This window comes from Ciona robusta, chromosome 5, assembly GCF_009617815.1.
Source record: "Ciona robusta chromosome 5, ASM961781v2".
NCBI lineage: Eukaryota > Metazoa > Chordata > Ascidiacea > Phlebobranchia > Cionidae > Ciona > Ciona robusta.
This window is the reverse complement of record NC_143239.1, coordinates 1,917,162-1,936,263: the sequence shown is the minus strand read 5'-3', so window position 1 is coordinate 1,936,263 and position 19,102 is coordinate 1,917,162. Positions and strand designations below refer to the sequence as shown.

At 34.8% G+C, this 19,102-nt stretch overlaps 2 protein-coding genes and 3 long non-coding RNA genes across 5 annotated transcripts; 3 read left to right on the top strand and 2 right to left on the bottom strand.

The window, feature by feature from the left end:
* Window positions 1-87: 87 nt before the first annotated feature.
* LOC149735457 (methylglutaconyl-CoA hydratase, mitochondrial-like) lies at window positions 88-4,005 on the top strand. Its single transcript, XM_089878357.1, has 9 exons — window positions 88-378; window positions 970-1,037; window positions 1,098-1,185; window positions 1,599-1,778; window positions 2,396-2,452; window positions 2,811-2,896; window positions 2,968-3,069; window positions 3,131-3,229; window positions 3,671-4,005. Exons 1-9 carry the CDS (start codon window positions 225-227, stop codon window positions 3,746-3,748), a joined length of 912 nt encoding a protein of 303 aa, XP_089734483.1. The 5' UTR covers window positions 88-224; the 3' UTR covers window positions 3,749-4,005.
* A 149-nt stretch (window positions 4,006-4,154) lies between these two features.
* Window positions 4,155-7,926, bottom strand: LOC149735456 (uncharacterized). The gene is made up of 3 exons (XR_016385059.1): window positions 7,225-7,926; window positions 4,854-7,004; window positions 4,155-4,607 (listed from the first exon to the last, which is right to left on the bottom strand). It is a non-coding gene; the product is annotated as an uncharacterized LOC149735456 (long non-coding RNA).
* A 2,350-nt stretch (window positions 7,927-10,276) lies between these two features.
* Window positions 10,277-12,253, bottom strand: LOC149735454 (uncharacterized). Its single transcript, XR_016385058.1, has 2 exons — window positions 11,661-12,253; window positions 10,277-10,714 (listed from the first exon to the last, which is right to left on the bottom strand). It is a non-coding gene; the product is annotated as an uncharacterized LOC149735454 (long non-coding RNA).
* On the top strand, window positions 10,411-11,544 carry LOC149735455 (uncharacterized). The gene is made up of 3 exons (XR_016385057.1): window positions 10,411-10,550; window positions 10,608-10,725; window positions 11,392-11,544. It is a non-coding gene; the product is annotated as an uncharacterized LOC149735455 (long non-coding RNA).
* A 645-nt stretch (window positions 12,254-12,898) lies between the features above and the next one.
* On the top strand, window positions 12,899-18,971 carry LOC149735453 (putative methylcrotonoyl-CoA carboxylase beta chain, mitochondrial). The gene is made up of 10 exons (XM_089878351.1): window positions 12,899-13,137; window positions 13,532-13,694; window positions 14,485-14,544; window positions 14,892-15,071; window positions 15,558-15,695; window positions 16,258-16,446; window positions 16,870-17,100; window positions 17,156-17,277; window positions 18,018-18,157; window positions 18,598-18,971. The coding sequence occupies exons 1-10, from the start codon at window positions 12,973-12,975 to the stop codon at window positions 18,863-18,865; spliced, it is 1,656 nt and encodes a 551-aa protein (XP_089734477.1). The 5' UTR covers window positions 12,899-12,972; the 3' UTR covers window positions 18,866-18,971.
* The last annotated feature ends 131 nt before the right edge of the window (window positions 18,972-19,102 follow it).

The following is a 19,102-nucleotide window of genomic DNA, read 5'->3' as shown; positions in this document are numbered from 1 at the left end:
ATTATATAAAAGTTTTACGTTTATTAGAAATCCATGTGGAAAATATCATTCTGCGTATCCGTAAATCCGTATTTTGATTACGCACATCCGCAGAGTTTTCAATTGCATTGCATAGATTGTAGATTGAGAAAAATCGTAAAATCACATAAACAATTGCCATACTTTCATGTTTATCCGTCAAAAGGAAAAACCTTACTTATTTATTCAATCTTTAATAAGTTCATATGATCATGTTTTGCCGAAACAAACTTTTGCGTGACGTAGCTACACTTTCATTTCGAAATCATAAAGTATCTATCTCAAAACCATTTTCCACAACATTATGCTTAAAGACTGATGAAGAACTTGTTACGACACATCTAGATGGAGATCTTACAGGTAAACATTTTTAAATATTATGTATATATATTATATTTTAAAAGATTTAATAAGCAATAAAAAAGGACCCTTTGAAAAGTACAGAGACTTATTGATTAAATAAGTATAGCATATACACCTCTTGCCTGCTTATGAGTTACCACGTATGTAACCTTGTGGGTTTTTTTCTGTATGACTGACAGCTTAGACAACCCATTAGTGAACACACAGGGCAATTGCTGTTAATTGTCTTGCCCACGGACACTTACTTTCACAATGGTAGCAGCGGCGACCCTTGAACCCATATTTTTATTACATGAAAAGACACTGCGCACATTGCAACACGTTGTACTACACTATAACACACCACGGCAACACACACTGCACTGTGACACACCATACCCACTGCTGCTATTTTATAAGTCCCCATGCAGAAACTCGCTCAACTGCACAAGACATACCCAATAATTGAAATGTAAAAATATGTCCACCATGTATATATTCATTAAATGCAAAAGGTTGCAAAAGAATAAAATGCATAAAATACTTTGGTTGCTCCTTGCTTGATTCTAGCTATTGTGTAATGTAACCACTTATATATGTTCTTTATAGGAATCACAATTTTGGGAATTAACAGACCACAGTCAAGAAATTCAATTGGTAAAAACTTATCACGAATGGTAAGTGTAATATCACATTAATTAATAATATCTGTTACTACAATCCTGCCATTTAAACAGCTCATTAAAACCGTAGACGAGTTGAAATATGACCCAAATATTCGCGTGTTAATAGTAAGAAGCATGGTGCCAGGGATATTTTGTGCAGGTATGAGCCTTTTATAAAAAATATTTCATTTAAGTAAACATGTATGTGATCAAAACTAAACAGATTGGATTTAGGTGTTTACAAAAAAAGGATATAAAAGTCAAGTGTAATGAATAAATACAAAAAATATGTTATCTTTAGTGATTGTTACACTCATATTCATTCTGTTTTTAAATTTTATCAAAAACTGTGCTGGAATACAATTACTCTCCTATTTATCAAACATAGGGACTCCATGGTTAACATAAAAATTTAGTGTATTTTGGCTTTCCCTTTTTTTAGAAGCTTAACTGCACCATTAGTCCATTACAACTGTTTTACTGTTAAAACTATGCTGGTAGTGGTAATAGTTGTGTTATATACTCGCACTCACTACAGATACCTATTTCTCTTGTCATGATACATAATATTAGGTGCTGACTTAAAGGAAAGAAGAACGATGAAGGAAAATGAAGTTGGACCATTTGTAGGACGTCTAAGACAACTTATGTCTGACTTACAGCAATTTCCTATTCCCACTATAGCTGCTATGGATGGCACTGCAGTAGGGGGCGGTCTTGAAATGGCTTTAGGATTTGATATGCGCATTGCAGGTATTTGATTGTTTGTAAGTGTAAACTTAAATGAGTACAGCTTTACTTATGGTAAAGTGGGCAGGAGGGGCTCTTGATAGGGCATCCACTTTAGAAGAATTTTAAGCATGATAACTTTAAACAACGAGAAGTCTAATATTTCATAGCTCAAGTGTGCCCAAGTTTTAGTTTTTTCATCAAACTAAAAACATTATACTTTATATGCACATTGCAGGTAATTTGACTGTTTGTAAAAGTTATAAGTAAATACAGCTTTGTTTCAGCTCATTTGTGTAGAAAACTAGGAGTTATGACGAGCTGTAGCTTAAGCAACCCAGTTTAGGAGTAGTGTAAACAGAATAACTTTTAACCAACAAGAAGTATAATGTTTTCAAGGTCCATAGTGCCCTCTAGATTTTATTTTAAGACTCCTATTATATGGTGGTCAGCTGGTGTATTTATTAAGTGAATTTAATGTTGCGAAATATTATGTTTAAATTATTGAGATTTAAATTTAAAATTCAATTACAGCCGCCAACTGCTGTTGTGAATTGCCATGTCCAACAATTATGTGTTTTCTTTTATATGTTAAACCATGTTTTTCACTTTTATATGTTAAACTATGTGTTTACCTTTAGCTTCAGATACTAAACTTGGACTGGTTGAAACCAAGCTTGCCATCATTCCTGGTGGAGGTAATGCACATGTTATGTCACTATTTGTATGTCATTTAATAACAGAAATAGATCTGTACATGAACGTATGTGTTCCTGGATAAGAATATATCTGCCAATTGTTTTTATCAAGTAATCGTGAATGAGGTGTCCAAATTTTTACCCATGCAAAAAGGCAAATGTGTTTTACACAGTAAATTAACAGCAGAAACAAGGTGTATGGAACAGAACACCTGTGTTATAACATACATGATGCTGCACCGCCATGCAAGCATGTAGGAGTTACATTTCTATTTTTTTTTAAACTAAACCATTGGGTCATTTCTTTTTGTATTTACTGAAAAAAAAAACTTATTGCTCAATATATCTTGCTGTACAGGTGGTACACAAAACTTAGCCAGGGTTGTTGGACCAAGTATTGCCAAAGAACTGATCTACACTGCGAGAGTAATAGACGGCAACGAAGTAATGATTAACTTGTGTTTGCTGTCAGGAAATTTATGGCTCATTACTATATTTTATATTTGCTGTGTCAGGCGCACAGGATAGGTCTTGTAAATCATGTTGTACCGCAAAATGAAAACGGTGATGCTGCATTTTCTAAGTCACTTGAACTTGCGAAAGAAATTGTTCCACAGGTTGTTATTCTGCCGTATATAATTTGTAACACATTCATTAATATTCAACTTTTTACTGTAGGGGCCTATTGCTTTACGAATGGCTAAGCAAGCAATAAATCGTGGGTCGGAAGTCGATTTATCTTCTGGGTTGGCATTTGAACAAGCTTGTTATGCACAGGTTATTAAATATAGCTTGATTTTAGTTGCTCGGACAAGTTAACTTTGTATCTTAGGTCACTGGATACTAAACCAGACTGGTATGTCTGTATCGGTGGCAATACAGATAAATTAACATTAAAAAAGTAAAACATATTAACTAAATCCTTACCTAGCGACATTAAAGTATTTAACAATATTTTAGGCTGGATCCTAATTTTACACTAAAATTTGCCTTATAAATTCACCTACAATGACTTTATATAATAAAATACTTAATGAAAATGGCAAACCAAATTTCACACACATGTAGTATAACATAAAGGTCAATTCAAATATGCCTAGATTTAATAAGTATATATCATGTTTTTTTTGTCTAGTATCAGAAAACTTAAACTAAAGCTATTAATTTGCCCATTAACTATAAATTGGTAAACATGTTAATATTTAACTTCTACTCCAGGTTATTCCAACTAAAGATAGACTTGAAGGGCTTACTGCTTTCAAGGAAAAGAGGAAACCAAATTATAAAGGACACTGATCATAATTATTTATATATGCAGAAAAATGACATAAATTTTAAATTACCGAAAGCAAGATTCTTTTATTTTAGGACCTTTTTACAGCAAACTTGGAATATTCAATCATAAAATGACTGATTGTAATATTAAAATATGGACTCTTTTAGAAGAACATGAGTTGTTTATAAGAATATTTATATTGCAGTAATTATAAAACATAGGTTAAAATTTTTAATCATTTTGAGAATGAAATAAAAATGGTGTTTACCTTTACCTATATCGGTATGGTTTATAAATATCTAATACGAGACTATGTGTATATGCTCATGTCCATTAACACCCAGCAAGTATTGCACTGTCAGTTTTAACCGTCCATAATTTGGCAACATTAAGTCGTAACCGATAATGCTGAAAGACGGACGCACGGTCGTTTATTAATAGCATCAATTTGTTTGTAATATAGTAAAAAATGTTTTGTTAGTCCTGAGAGTCAAGAATTGTGAACAAAACCCAAAGGTGAGAGAATTGGTTTAATTACATTACTCAAGATTCAGGACAAATTTGTTCTATGACTTGCATATATTCCGTTTGTAAAATGCGTTCAACTTTTGGACCCCCTTTTGAATTACCTGAATAGTTTAAATTTAAACTGCGCGACTTCCACTCAATGATGATGTCCCACCTTTGCCACACAACTCACCCAAACCGTTGCGACAATTTTGAATGGTGAATAATACGTTAGTTTGAGTTAAATATTGGTTTTTCGCTGGTTCAATATAAGTTGATTGTAGATGGCCGGCAATTGTTCGAGCTCAATTGAGTCAATCCATCAACTAATAAAGGCGTGTCGTCCTCTTTCTATTCATATTTCGATTATTCCTGAAAGAAAATTCTTAATCAAACAGTTTCCGTAAATATTTCTACGTTTATATTAGCAGTTCAGCAGGTCACCAGTTTTTCTTTACAATGATTCATGGGTTCGTTGTAATATTAATTATACGCCCCATTTACCGTCCAAAGAAACCGTGTTATGTCCCAATCGTGACTATAGCAAAAACACATGGGAAATGAGCAAAACTTAAAATAAAGGACATGCAAGATTTAAAACAAACCCACAACACTTACCAGATCTGTGGGAAAACTCTTGGCATGTAACATTTGTTCTTGCTTTACACAGTTGCTACGTCGCACGGCCAGGCAACAGACACCATTTCTCCCGCCTACAGTTCAATTATTTGAAAATAACAAAATCATCGCAACATTCAAGTATTGGATCATGTTTGAAATAAAACTTGTGGTCTTTCAACACAAAGTGCTGATCCGGTTCATAAAACTTTAACGATTCTTGTAATAACACAGCGTTTACTACCTTCATGTATCGTTGTCTGTTTCTGTATCCAGAAACATAATATAATAACCCATAAGTTTCTGTTTACCAATATGTTTAATGAGACACAGCAAGGCACAATTCATCGAGTGTTGAATTTCTAAAAGTAGGTATCAATATTTGCGGTCATAAAACCAAGATACGGTAACTTACGGTTGTGCCCCGTACGACCTTCATAACAACTCCAGAAAACTTTGCTTGCGTTGATTTCTTAAGCTAGTACCAAAGCTAGATATTAGCACACTATATCACATCATGTGAAATAGCTATGCCAACATCTTGCCATAGAACCAGTTACATTGTATAAAGCCCTAACTGTTTCAACTGACTGCGCGCTGTACCATATCAGCGCATGTCCTCTAAGCTAGAACTGGTAGCTTTATCTTAAGGTCACTATATGTGAAGTCCCACGCATCGTTCGTGATGAATGAACTACTTTAGCTTTCGTTCAGTTCCATTTATACTAAACCGTTGCCTCCAGGCTGGTACATCCCACGGTTGGCTACGTCAGTACGTAGACGCGTAACCACACAGCGTACAGGCCAGCTATTTTGGTAACCGATCTCTCATGGGTTTATAAAACGCCGGTTCGCTGATTTGCGTAAGCGCCGGTATCACTAACAAATGTGAACGTAAGTGCGTAACTAATCTGTTATGATTCCACAACGTCAATCAATCATTTTCACATCTATACAGTTTGTTATCGCAAATGATTTGATTATAGGATCAATTAACATTCTACCAGTTTCAACATGCAGAATTACAGTTAGTATTTCACCATATCAATGCAGTAGCACCAAAATGGCCACACTATTGAGACAGACAAACTATAACATACGTAACAGTGACACTTCATACAAAAATAATTAACATTCCTACCTTTTATCGTACAACATGATTAACAGAACATCATTAAAATCATAAAAAACTGATATGTTGCAGTGACTTACCAACGGCACCCATGCAGTTTGTTCCCTCCGTTTCATCTTGGTCGCAATGGAAGAACTTTTATGTCGAGAAATCAAGCCACGCCTGGTAGTTAAACGTTAGGCGCCTCTGTTTGTTTAATACTTCGTTCCCGATAAATTGTTCACTCATGATCCGAAAGCGTCACCGCACTAACTCTTCAAATATTAACCAAGCGAAAGCTGTGAGCATCCAGCGCTTGATGCGATTGTGCCATAGCACCATTTACTTTGTCGACCGTTTACTTTTGGCGGGTTACAGCTCGTTTCAATATGTCGTCACCGGCCGCCCAACCAGCGAACAATATCGAAAATTGCTGAAGCGACAAAGGCGAATAATAAAGAGCGAGTTATCGCAATTTCCCAGTCCTGAACAAAAGCCGATGACAGAAAATGGCCTCACGCTAGGACGAAGCACGTGGAACAATTGTGGAGCGAAAAGTGAGAAAAGCATGTCGTGGTATTGCCATGGCGACCGAATGTTACACATAGAAACGACTATCCAATGTCTTAATATACATCACGTTGTAATTTAAAATATAGCTGTATGCTTCTGTAGGTATTCACACATAGCATCTTATAATTTTCTCGGGTTGAACCCTGTGGACCCGGACAAAAGCCAACGGAGCGTAAACGTGCTATGATTCATTAACCACAAGTCCACAGCCCAATAGAGTGATGGAGTCTTTCTGTCACGCCGCTTTGGATTGAATGTATGAATAATACCAGGCAACTTTTCTGTTTTACGATTCAGATGAAAGTAGAAAGCTTTATTGTGTATTGAAATCTATAGTGAAGCGTAACATCACTTGCCACGACGCTTGGAAACGTATACTAAAAGTTATGCTCTTCTCTTTAGTTTAAAGTTGTGTTGTCTTTAATTTCGACCACAAAGTTCAATACGCACGTGTCTCCAACAAAAACCTGTTTATAGTGTTTTGAAAACCAGTGAACCCATTTATTCAGGCTACGTATAAGCTGTATACTAGTGTGTATACTTTCTAAATTTGCTTTGTTTCATAGCGATACCAAAACTTAGCGCAATAACACACAACTACGGTCGTAACTGTGCACATTGGGCCTACAATTGAATTTATATAAGGCATAAATTAGTCCCTACTTAGTATTCGTAGATTTCACTTACTTATTTGTTGGCCGTTTAATCAAGCACATATCCTACAATCTACAGTTCTACACATTTCCACGCCAGATCTTAGAAAATCTAACTCTAATTGTATATTGCTAAGACTTCGGCAACTAGGACAAGTGGGTCGCAGAATAAAAGCTCAACACTCACAGCACTTGTCGTGTTTGACTGGTAGGATCCACGATGAAGTCGGTTCTAACCGGGGCGAAAGCAAACACTGCTGAGGTACTTACGACCTTGAGAGCGCTTCAGTCCAGCCATACGTGTACAATAATGACACAGCAGGCATCTGTAGAATACTGAAAGAAATGTCCAACATTGCGCGTAAGTGGGGGACTTAGCTTCATCTTGTCTTGTGTTTATCGCCCAAGTATTTTGTTTAATAACATACGGATCAACGGACATAATTATAGTACAGTAGATAATGCTCCCACTCATTCAACTAACGTAAGTAATTACGTTGGCTGGTATTCTGCGTGCGTAAGAAATATTTGATTGTCTGTGCTTATATACAATTCTCTCCTCACTCGAATGCGAAAGCAAACGTCAAGCCGCAGGCAATGCTTTTCTTCACTCCGTTTGTCAGTTGTCGCTTTGCCCGGCTAGATATAGTTACGCAACGTGGGTATTATCGCTTGCGTGCGTCAGCAGGTATCAATTTGAATTAAAATAGAAATGCCGGGACGTGGTATCCTACATACGTTAGTTATGAGCCTAAATAAACATGAACTTAGTATGAATTATTACGGATTGTATATTAATCTGGAAAAATAATAAAACTAAGCGTAGCAAAATGCATAAGACTACCTATACCTGCGTGCATCATAAAGTACTTTTAGTTTGACAGAGTGTCATACAATAATATCAGTAACCCCATCATCCAGCGATAAAGAAAGCAGAAATTAGTTGCCACTTGCGAAACATAAACCTACAGATGCATATGGTACTGTGGGGTGAGATGGGACACCTTTGGGACATAGTATTTAAATATCCTGATCGTGTTTTAAACAATTAACAACGGTCTACAGCAGTCGTGAGCACACGGTTTTATAATTCTTTAAATGTTTTTTGTTTACCACCAAATGGGAGGAGAAAATAGAATGAAGGTGTGCCGTCTTTCCCCCACTCTACTCTATATGCTACTGTACAAAATGTAGTTACAATTTTGTGACGCGTAATCAGTCAGTATGTTTTTATAGCGACACACATATCAATGAAAGTCCTGTTCATCAGCAAAAACTTATACATTTCCTCGTGAAGAAATCTCCGTGTAAAACAATCGTTTATGGCGTTTGTCTTACTCGGTGGTTAACACTCGTAAAACAAAGGTGACTCAAAAAGCGTGTAAGTTGTTCTTGTTTTTTTTGGCGCAACTTTTTTTCGCATTTATCTCAATCCTTAATTCAGGCACTTTAATCTCTTGATTGAAATCAAATAAATATAAGTTTATAAATTATAGACTAAATTTTCCGATTTAAAACCGCATAATTAGCGAGTTATTAACGATTACTTTACTGTTTGACCCAATGCACTAATTATAAAATGTACCTTTAACATTAATTAATCTTTGTCTACATGAGCAAATATAAATAAAAAGTGTACTATGGTAATATAGTCTCCCATATTTCTTATTAAAAAAAACAACTCTAAAATAACTGTTAAACGCCAGGCGTGGATTGAAGTTTATAATCTGTTTTTTTTTTGTTTACTACCAAACGGGATTCAAACCAAACTGCTTGTGAAAAGTTCCTCTATATTCGGTCCAATGCTCGGTTCTGCTTTAAACAAGGTGGTTATGTGTCGCCATAGCACGTAACAATTATTCTTCCAATCCAGTAGTCGTTGTTCAATTGTCAGCCACACAAAGAAAATAGAAACCCTATAACACATTCTATCATGCGCCATGTGCCAGTTTCAGCATGTAGAAATTTGATCTAAGAGCAAAACGCTGTTCAACCAAAATGCAATACAGGAAATTCTGTTTCCTTTTTCTCTCGCCAGTTCATTTCATTTCAACGCAATTGATTCATGAACAGACACTAGACCGGATTTGAATTAAATCATTTTTCTTAAAATTAGTGTACAATACTTCGTTATGCATATACAGCATTTATGAGTCGACCTGTGCTGGCTGTACTGCGCAGTAAATACCTGCTGTACTTTTACGGTGGTTTTACTCGTACAAAAACCTAGGAATTATAAATCTGTTAAAAATTTGTTCTATTCAGTCTTACGCCATACGAGTTGTATATACTCAGACTTGTCGTTGGTATACCATTGTGGACGTATTTGTCTTGGGCAAGGCAGTTAACGACAATTGCTCCAACCCAGTAGTCATTATTAGGTTTTCCAAATTATTTGCCAGAAAAATCCCTGAAAAACAATTACCCACAAAGTAACGTACATGGTGGTAACTCGTTAAGCTGGAACGGGGTGTATGAACGCGCGTGTTATATAACGACTGTCGTTTTCCAGCCACGCGAGGATAAAGTAAGTTACATTCATTCAGCGCGGAGTTTCAGCAAACAGAAATTATCGTTTCTTAACTAGAGGACACGAAGCCAGAGCTCGATGGCGCCACCGTTTTAAGGTGTTGTGTGTCTTTTTGCGAGACAGCACTGTCACTGCTCTAAACCAGTGTGGCCACAGACAGCTTATACCCATTGGGAATAAAAATAGCTACAATGTCACGAACTTGGTTACTCGATCAAAAGCATGTGTGTGAACTATAACTCATCTGACGTTACTCCAAGATGAATGTGTGATGTTCATTCACTTAATTAAAATTGAAAACCCCATTCGAGTTGCCCCATTAGCATTAAGTTTCTTGCCAAAAGACGACCACCATAGTAGTTTTGTAATTCATGAAACCTTGTACTGTTTTTTGGGAAGTCTATTATGCGCACGTATTCACTTTTTGATGACGTAGACCATATAATAAGGTTTAGGCTTCTATTTGCACCCGGTTAAACAGAAACCTCACAACCACTGAGTGAGATTTCCTTTGAAATGTAAAAATAAGATAAGCTTGTTTTATAACGTAACACTGTACTTTAGAAAACTGCTGTATTCCGACTGAATTAATAAAACGTGATGGCTAAAGAATATAATCAGCATTCGCTTCAACTGACTCACAGTATAATATTCAAAAGCAGCCGGTGGAAATTTTTTTTCTTTTCTGTCAGGAAATGGTGGTTCTATGAAACATGCGTTTACGCAACTCTTTTAATTTCAATACATTTTCGGGGTAATGAGGCCTCTTTTGCTATATAAAAGGCAATGAATTCCAGCAGAATATTATTCGGACTCTTCTACAAGCCACTGTAAGTAACTTGTGTAAGATTTTTGTAATATTTGTTAAGCAACGCGTTGTTTTTTAGATGAATAAAACACTACTTCTTTTGCTCGTTGTTGTACTGCTTGTCCAAGCAGCAGACCTCGCGTTGGTTCGTCGTCGCCGTAGGGCTGGGCCATGGAGCTGGCGATCCTGGAATCAAGGTAAAAAATAGTCTTTATATTATAGTAAAAACAACTTTCTTTTCAGCAAACCCAGAGGTAATTGGTTTAAGGCTCGTCGCTGCTACCATTGTAGGTGTATGTGTTCCTTGGGCTAGACACTTACCGGCAATTGCTCCAACCCATTGGTCACTAATGGGTTGTCCAAATTATCAGCCATAGATACAGTAGGGTGGGGGAGGATGGGACACCTTTAGCACATGATATCCAAACATCCTGATCGTGTTTTACATACTTAACATCGCTATATGGGAGTCGTAGGGATAAGGTTTCATAATTCTTTAAGTTTTATATGCTTCCCACCAAATTGGACGAGAAAATAGAATGAAAAGGTGTCCCATCTTCCCCCACCCTACTATACATAAAAAAATAAAAAAACCCTCCTATCCCCCAAAAACTCACCCACAAAGTAACATACGTGGTATAACTCGTAAGCTGGCACGAGGTGTACACCCGTGTTATAAAGACTGTCGTTTTCCGGCCTGCGAGGACAAAGTATGTTTTATTCATGCCAACAATATAGCAGCACCATTAAACCCCGAATCGGACGTCATCTAAATAGGATACGATTGCTTTAAAAGAGCGCGGGACACCAGTTTATAAAACCCATTGGTATTATTGTAACATTAACTCAATTCTACATTACAGCAAAAGCTGCCGCAGAAGCCGTAAGTGTCGAAGACGAACTGGCATCATTAGACGATGCGTTGCTGGAATAAATCTTTAGCATGCATTTATAAATATGTACCTGTTTGAATAAACGCAATGTACTTTTAATGGAATAAATGCAAGAATATGATGTCTTGGTTATTAAAGATTTGTTGGCAAATAATAGCGCATAAAAAAGAGGAATATTATATCGTTACGGCATAATACGACAGTCGGTTGAAACATGCTACCTGTAAAAAACTACTTACTGTGTATGCTGTGTGTATGTCCAAAGTTGCTTTGGGCAATGATACTGTTCTGTCCAAAAGACACACAATGTCCAACACGGTTGATTATCGAGCCTTTATAACTAATGGTCTCCTGTTAAGGGGAAAGCACTTTTACTACGGTACCAAGGCGGAATCGAAAAATACAGCAAGTTAAAATATTTCTAACTTTTACCATAACAGTTTGATCAGGTATGCTTTATAAAGGTTGAGATATTAAATTTATTATAGTGTATTATAAAGATTTCTTCCCCCTCATAATATCTGTTGTTGAATAAATTGCTTAGACTGTGAACGCAAGAAACAATATTTCCTGGATTCAATTTCGGCTGAAAAACGTCTATTCTTAGTTGACGCATATGAACACAATTTTACCGTAATCTTTTTTACCCTACTCTTGAGCCTGATCAAAGTTATAAACACTGATTGCTATGTCTAACGTGTCGCATACTGCGCGTTTTTCTAGGTAAATCAAGGGATCCACACAACGATTGACGTCTGTATCAAAATATTACCATTTAAGTAGGGAGGCATTGAAAGCACTTCTCTTATACCTTATTGTCATTTATCGTAATTAATACGTTATTTTTGGGTAAATATTATATGACCAATATTAACTTCAAACATTACATAATTACTGCGTGGATATAGTTTGTCCAAATTTCCAAAAACAAACGTTTTTTAGCGACGACAAGGTTAATTAGTGTAAGTTCAACATATGATGCAGGAGTTGTACAAGTATTTACAAATATTCTTTTCCAATCACTTAATCCTAATACATCATAAGTCTTCATGAGTTATAATACATGTATAAATGCATTCTATCTACTGCTCCACAGTCATTAATGCCAACTGAAAACCGCTTTATTGGTTAATTCTGTTTTTTATTTATTGAGCTCAGACGAACGCTGTTGTAGAAGGAGTAAATAGTATTATGCTAATCAGTTAATTACGTGCTCACTCGTCAAAGCTCTGCTTTCTTAAATTAGACACTTTTTATTTTGTAATAAAGAGAACAAACGCCGAGTGATAAAGGCAACGATGCATCTGGCATGCTATATCGTAAAGGTATTTAATAACTGACTTTTTATAATCCCCATATAGATTCTTGAACGGGGACAAATATTTTTTTTTATTATTAGATGCATATAGTGGTACGTAGTTAGGGGAATCCCTTGATAACAACTTCTTAATTTTATTTTTTGTTTACTGAATCTGTTTAATGTTTATGTCTTAAAATATTGTAATATTCTGCAGAATCATGTAACACCTTGTGTAGTAATAAGTGTAAATTATGTGGAAATGTGGATCAAGTTTAAAACGGCTGGGGTTACGTCCCGTAACAATATGTAGCAACCGTCAGAAAGCAAGTGCAATATCTCATGTTCTTAGATCAGACATACCTCAAATATATCATCATATAAGGGACCAAAACCGCTCCAACATTCAACGATTAAAGGTAAATGGTGCAGTGATTTTCCATTTTTTTGCAGATTGATTTTGATGCATTGTCCAGATAGTTTTGTCACTTTTTTGTCCCTTTTTAAGATTAAATTTGACCAATAGATATTTTAATGACTTATTTTTATCTTCTGTGTTCACTTTTAAAGTAGGATGGTTACCTTAAGCACATAATATCCAACCCTATTTTAGAGTTGTGAGAATACAGTTCTATATGAGTAATTCTGTAAATATTCTTTGTTTGCAACCAAATGATAAAAAGTGAATCCAAAAAGTCATGCATAGGTTTAATGTTTTATTGGTTATGGGTTAAATCAGATAGACTCTTTACTAGTACCACATAAAGAGAAAAATGCAATATGATACATTATCCCTTGTTTTTTTACATATAGATAAAATACGATGCATTACTTCACCGTGCAATGATGGGAGGTGGTAAGAAAGGGATCGAAAATCACGTGAAAAGAAACAAAAAACTCTTAATTCGTGATCGAATTCGACTTTTACTTGATGAAAATGAACCAACGCTGGAACTATCAGCTCTCGCTGGATTAGGTAGGTTTGTTTGGTGTTGAAAAAAGTTGTTTGAAATACAATTTTATTTTTGCATGGTGAGATGGTAAAGGTATATATATATATATAGTACGAAGGGGTAACGTGGGACATGTTTTTATTCTCTCTTCTCGTATCAAATAGGTAGTAAATAATGAACAGAATTACATAATCGTAGCACCATTATCAAAAAGAACGTTATTAAATGTTTAAAACACAAAATCAGAAACTATGAGATTTACATGCTAACGATATCCCATCTTGCCCCATAGTACTGTATTATGACATTGACATATATACTTCTATTCCTTCAGTAAAGCAGTCTTGTTCTTTGACAAGGTATGCCACACAATGTAGACTAGATTTATTGATTAGATTACTTCTCATAACATATTTGTTTCATTGTTGAAAATAATTTTTCCCAACTATGATTTTTATTGGACACAAGTTTTTAACCGACAATATATTCTGTAGGATTGATGTCTATCAGCAAATATATTAAACGAAAACCATGGCAGGGAAAGATTGGACACCATTTTATTCTATTTTCCGTCCCATTTGGTACTAAACAAAGAACGTTCAAAGAATCATGAAACTATATTCTAATGACTCCCATAGACCGTTGTTAATTGTTATAAAATACAATCAGAATATTTAAATATAAAGTGGTAAATTTTTTAATATAAGGTGAATATAAGGTGGTCCCATCTTCCCCTATAGTACCATATATATTCTGTTTATATATATATATACTGTTTTTATGTGTGTTAAAATATTGCTACCTTTTTAACAGATCTTGAGTATGGAGACGTACCTTGTGCTGGTGTTGTTACTATGATTGGTAAAGTTAATGGTAAGTTAGCTTATAGATTTTTGCATCAATTAATGTTTACTTACCCCTACTACATGTTAACTAATTATTAGTCACAGACCAATGGTTCGGTAAACCGTTTGGTTGTTATTTGTAAAGTTACTTTAAAAAAATGCCCATGCTTCGTTTATTAGTTTATGCTAACTTAATAATTATGTTGAGAAAGGCTGAGAAGTAATACCCCCTTTAGATTTTAAATTTGCATACATATTTTCTTTTACTGAGGTTCTACAGCAAAACACGCCAGGCAGATTTAAGAGTAATGGCATATTTACACTCATTAGGCTACTACTTTTATTTATTTTTTTAAAATTTTTATTTTATTTTAGGCATTTGGTGCATGATAGTAGCAAATGATGCAACTATAAAAGGAGGTACCATATTTCCAATAACACTGAAGAAACAGTTACGAGCACAAGAAATAGCGAAAGAAAATCGATTGCCAACAATTTACTTGGTTGATAGTGGGGGTGGGTTTCTACCCTTACAAGCACAAATATTCAACGAAGGTGAGAAATTGTCAGGAATTTTGTTGCTAATGTTCTAACTGCTTTATTCATTTTCATGTCTACAGTGAAAGGACATTATTTTGGCAAGCACGACTTCAATTTTTTTTTCTAAAACTCCTATATAGTAGGGTGGGGAAAGATGGGACACCTTTAGTACATAATATCCAAATTTCCTAATCGTGTTTTAAACAATAAAGAACGGAAAAATAGAACGTAAAAGTGTCCCATCTTCCACCACCTTAATGCTTACAGACTGTTCATAATTACAATGGGATATTAGGTCCTATATATTATTTTTTACAAAAAAAGTACCTACAAAATTGTCACAATGCAAAAAATCGTGGAAAACCTTTTTTTGAATATAAGCTCCATCTCAGCTGTGTACTGTACATCAAATTTTTTTTTTTAAATTTTATTAAAACTCTTTTAAACATTTTATTGAAAAAAACTCCATCGTCCACTTTTGTAATAAGTGCATTGATGTAGGTGGAAAATGCTTTTACAATGAAGCAGTTATGTCAGCTGCTGCCATACCTCAAGCTGCTATTGTGTGTGGTTCATGTACTGCTGGTGGTGCATATGTGCCGGCTATGGCAGAAGAATCTGTAATTCTGCATAAAACAGGTAGAAAAATGAATGAATGAATGTAACTTGCTTTATCCTCGCATGGCCGGAAAACGACAATCATTAAACACGGTTGTTCTGTTTCAAACACCTTGTTTCAGCTTACGAGTTACCATGTATGTTACTTTGTGGGTAATTTTTCTTTTGGATTTTTTCATTCTTTTTTGATGTATGGCTAATAACACTCTTTTTTGATGTATGGCTAATGGACAACCCATTAGTGACCACTGGGTTAAAGCAATGGCTGTTAAGTGTCTTGCCCAAGGACACATACGCCCACAATGGTAGCGGCGACAAGCCTTGAATCCATTACCTTTGGGTTAGAGGCAGGGGCGCTATCTACAATACTACTGCGGGTTGAGTGTTAATAAACACTTATTTCCTATATATTTGACTGTTATTAACATTCTAACAACATAATTACCATACTGTGCAGCTTTCCATCTCTTAAGGTTTCCAAATGAGATTTTAAAATTTAAATTCACAATTCATTTAAAAAATATTATTGTTAATAATTTAATACCATAGGGAGTGTTAATAATTTCACTTATTTTTTTGACAGGAACCATCTTTCTTGGCGGACCTCCGTTGGTGTTTGCGGCAACAGGAGAGAGGATCACATCAGAGGAGTTAGGAGGAGCAACTCTTCATTGTAAAGTGAGTGGATGTACGGATCATTTTGCTCAAACTGAAGAAGACGCGATTATTACGATGAGAGATATTGTGGCAACCATGAACCAACAAGAAGAAAGTATGTTGGTTGGATTAAATATTATGATAGTTTATTTGCCTGAATATGTACACAGTTGAAACTGTTAAAACATTTTTTTTACTCTTACTTGGTTATTATTGGTTTTCTTTAAATTAATAGTTAGAACTCATAAGGAGTTTTTTAAGTGTTTTAGAATTGGTTGTTTTAATTAGTTGTTGTTGAATAAATCTTCGACTATTGATAAAGCTTCCTATGCTTTAAGTTGAAAGTGGTTAAAACAAAGTTTCTTTCTGTTTCTGTTAGTTGGTTTTTGGTTTTGTTTAAATTATTAGTCATGAGGAGTTTTTGGGAAGTTAGGACACCTTTCATTTATTTTCTGATCCCATTTGGCTGTAAACAACAGTCGGGATCAGTTTCTCATCCAAATAGAATTATTTAATAAGTTCATACAAAATATTACAGTTAACGAAGATACATACGAAGAGCCATTATATGACGTGTCATTACTCAACGACCTTGCCCCATGTAAAATGAACGGATACCAACTTGATGGTCGGCATATGCTTGCTTGTGTATTGGATGGCAGTCGATTCCATGAATTCAAAAAATGTTACGGACCGACACTTATTACTGGATTTGGTTTGGTCAAAGGAAAATTAGCAGGTTTTGCTGTCAGTAATGGAAGAATAACAGGTGTTGTTATTTTAGCTACTGAATATTATTATTTTTAACTTTTTAATTGTCATAGAATCTACTGCATTAAAAGGCTCCCACTTTACCCAGTTATGCAGTCAGCGTAAAATACCGATGGTGTTTTTACAAAATTTTAGTCAAGATTCAACACACCCCCCTGTGCATACACTGGAACAGGTGGATATGTTTTTTTTCATAAACCTCAAGTTATTTTAGACATTTTTAAATATATCTATAGTAGAATGGGGGAAGGTAGGACACCTTTAGCACATAATATCCAAATATCCTGATCGTTTTTTAAACAATTACCAACTGTCTATGGGAGTTGTGAGGATTTGGATTTATAAATCATTGAATATTTTTTGTTTACTAACAAATGGTACGGGAAAATAGGATGACTAGGTGTCCCATCTTCCCCCACTCTACTATAATAAATACCTAAATCTATATTTGTATGTATTTCTAATTAAATTTATAAAAATACCAAAAACACTATTCTACCAAATATATTTTTATACTGACATTAAATAACCAAGCCTTTATAAGAGTACCGAAAAACAAAACAAAAAAAGAGCTAAAATTTATATTTTTATATTACATTATACCACTGACCAATATTATTTATTGTATGTTTACTCTACAGAGTATCAAGTTATTTATAGCTCAATGTCAGTTAACAGGGTGCCAAAACATTTTTTGGATGGAATATGTATTTTTTCAATGTCAGTTATCAGGATACAGAATTTTTAGATTAAATTACACCAAGCAGCAACTTTACTTATTGTATCTTGTTCCAATAGAGAAGCAAATTAATTAAAGCTCAATATCTGTTATTACAGACCGAAATTTTTTTCTTGTATTTTTAGAATATATTTTTACCACTGACCAACGTGATTTAATATATCTTTTTCATACAGAGTAGCAAGTTAATTAAAGCTCAGTGCCAGTTAATGCAAGCGATCGCATGTTCTACATCTCCATCAATCACCATCACAACTGGTGGTATATGTGGGTCACTTGAATCGCATTCACTTGGTTCACTTGCTATGGGTTCCAGGTATTTATGACTAAATGTAAAAAAATGTCATTAAAGTTATATACGTGGTAACTCGAAAGCAGGCATGTGTTTAAAATTAGGGCGTTATAATGAATTTTGTTGCCCCACCAAGCGATTATAAAAGTGCTATTTATTAATTGAATTATAACTGATTTTAATTTTGGCTTAGAGCTTTTTAAACCATGGGCACATTTTGGTAGAAATGTAAGGTTTATAAAGTGTTTGGAATAAATGCTACTGTAATTGAATATGTTGAGCCAAAATGTTGGGTGGGGAAAGATGGGACACACTCTTAATTGGTGGTAATTATAAAATTGTATCCTCACGACTCCCATAGATGTATGTGAATTGTTTAAAACACGATTAGGATATTTGGATATTATATTATGTGCTGAAGGAGTCCAGTCTTTCCCCACCCTACTATATATAAATTTTTTTAGGTTTCACTTTGTTTACCCAAACGTGCGTGTTGGCGGTTATCCACCAGAATACATGGCAGATACTATGCAGAACACTAAGGACAAACAACATGATTATTTAGAACAATTTATGACAGAGACCGATTCATTTCACGCTGCTGCTAGAATTCGTAATGATGGCGTGATATTACCATTTCATACACGAGATATTATTAATAAATGTTTAAGAATCTTTAAGCAAAATAATGAAATAAGTGTTACTGATTTGCAAAAAACATTAAGAATGTAAGATAATGGTTTTTTTATGTTTTTTTTAATTAATCTGAAATATATTATACAGTAGTTTTATTTTGATTTTCTATTGCAGTAATTTAATAAATTTGAAGAAATGTAAATGTTTTGCATAGAACTTTACCTTTAACTTTGCGGCGAGACTTAGTCTATAAGATGGAGTCAAGAGAGCTGTGGATAGAATCGACAACAGACACACACTGCATCTTGCACTAAAGACATTCCTGGCCTTAAA